General features: G+C 40.2%; 1 protein-coding gene across 1 annotated transcript; it reads right to left on the bottom strand.

Moving 5' to 3' along the window:
• Positions 1–273: 273 nt before the first annotated feature.
• LOC106321812 (phenylalanine ammonia-lyase 2-like) lies at positions 274–1,121 on the bottom strand. The gene has a single exon (XM_013760050.1). The coding sequence runs from the start codon at positions 1,035–1,037 to the stop codon at positions 417–419; it is 621 nt and encodes a 206-aa protein (XP_013615504.1). The 5' UTR covers positions 1,038–1,121; the 3' UTR covers positions 274–416.
• Between the last annotated feature and the right edge of the window lie 6 nt (positions 1,122–1,127).

Genomic DNA, 1,127 nt, shown 5'->3' on the forward strand with positions numbered 1-1,127 from the left:
TTTTTGATTTTGATTCATATCTCTCTGAATCTATGTTTCCAGAGAAAATAAATGTTCATTTAGATAAAGTTGTACACTAATTAAGTAAAAGTTTGTTCATAAGTATGATCCATAATATGATAAGTATAAGCAAGAGTCGCTGAACATGCAACATCTACAGACTACAACTAAACTCTGACAAAGATTGTTTTTTCTCACACAACTCAAGACAGAGAGCACAACATTTAAGACATGGTTGCTTCTGTTCTGTCTCATATAAAAACTATTGTTTGATGCATCAAATGAGAATTACACGTAATTTTCATATATATTATACAAAGTGACACCATTCACATTACCCTAAAATTTCAAACAAGCAAAAGCAACAAAACTGAAGCTGGACAAAACAGAACAGAGCATAACAGAGGAAGGCTCTCTTAACATATGGGAATGGGAGCTCCGTTCCATTCCTTGAGACAATCCATCAATGGATCAATAATCTTACCTTCACACATAGCAGTGAATACCTTATCAAACTCCTCTCCCGGAGAGACGACCTTTTCTCCGGTCAACAACTTCGTTCCGAGCTCTTCCCTCACGAACTTATACAGCGGATAAGATCGACATTCCTTAATCCTGTTGGGAATCGCCGCCGTTCCATTAGCGTAAGCCTCTCTAGTCGCATCCACTTCCTTTGGAAGCACCATCTTAAGCTCCTCCTCAAAAGCCCCAATCTTTTGAAAGATCGAAGTCACTGCGTTCTTCTCAATCTCACCATTGGATAAAGCGTGATCAACAATGACTTGTCTTAACTTCTGCATCAACGGGTAAGTAGCGCTACAAGGATCGTCAACGTATGTAAACACTTGTTCACGATCAACGACCTTAAGCAAGTCTTTCTCACAGAACCGGGATGGATGCAACTCCCCGTTGACTCCAGTGGTCAACACTTTCTTAGCCACTTGAGAAACAGTGTTCTTCACGGTCTGTCTCAGATTCTCCTCAAGATGTCTCAAATCAACAGCTTGACAAATCGCTACGAGGAACGTGGTAGACATCAGCTTGAGAATGTCAACAGCTTCAGACGTCTTACGAGAGGAAATGAGTCCTAAAGAGTTAACATCTTGGTTATGCTGTTCAGCTGATTG

Source organism: Brassica oleracea, unplaced genomic scaffold, assembly GCF_000695525.1.
Source record: "Brassica oleracea var. oleracea cultivar TO1000 unplaced genomic scaffold, BOL UnpScaffold03123, whole genome shotgun sequence".
NCBI lineage: Eukaryota > Viridiplantae > Streptophyta > Magnoliopsida > Brassicales > Brassicaceae > Brassica > Brassica oleracea.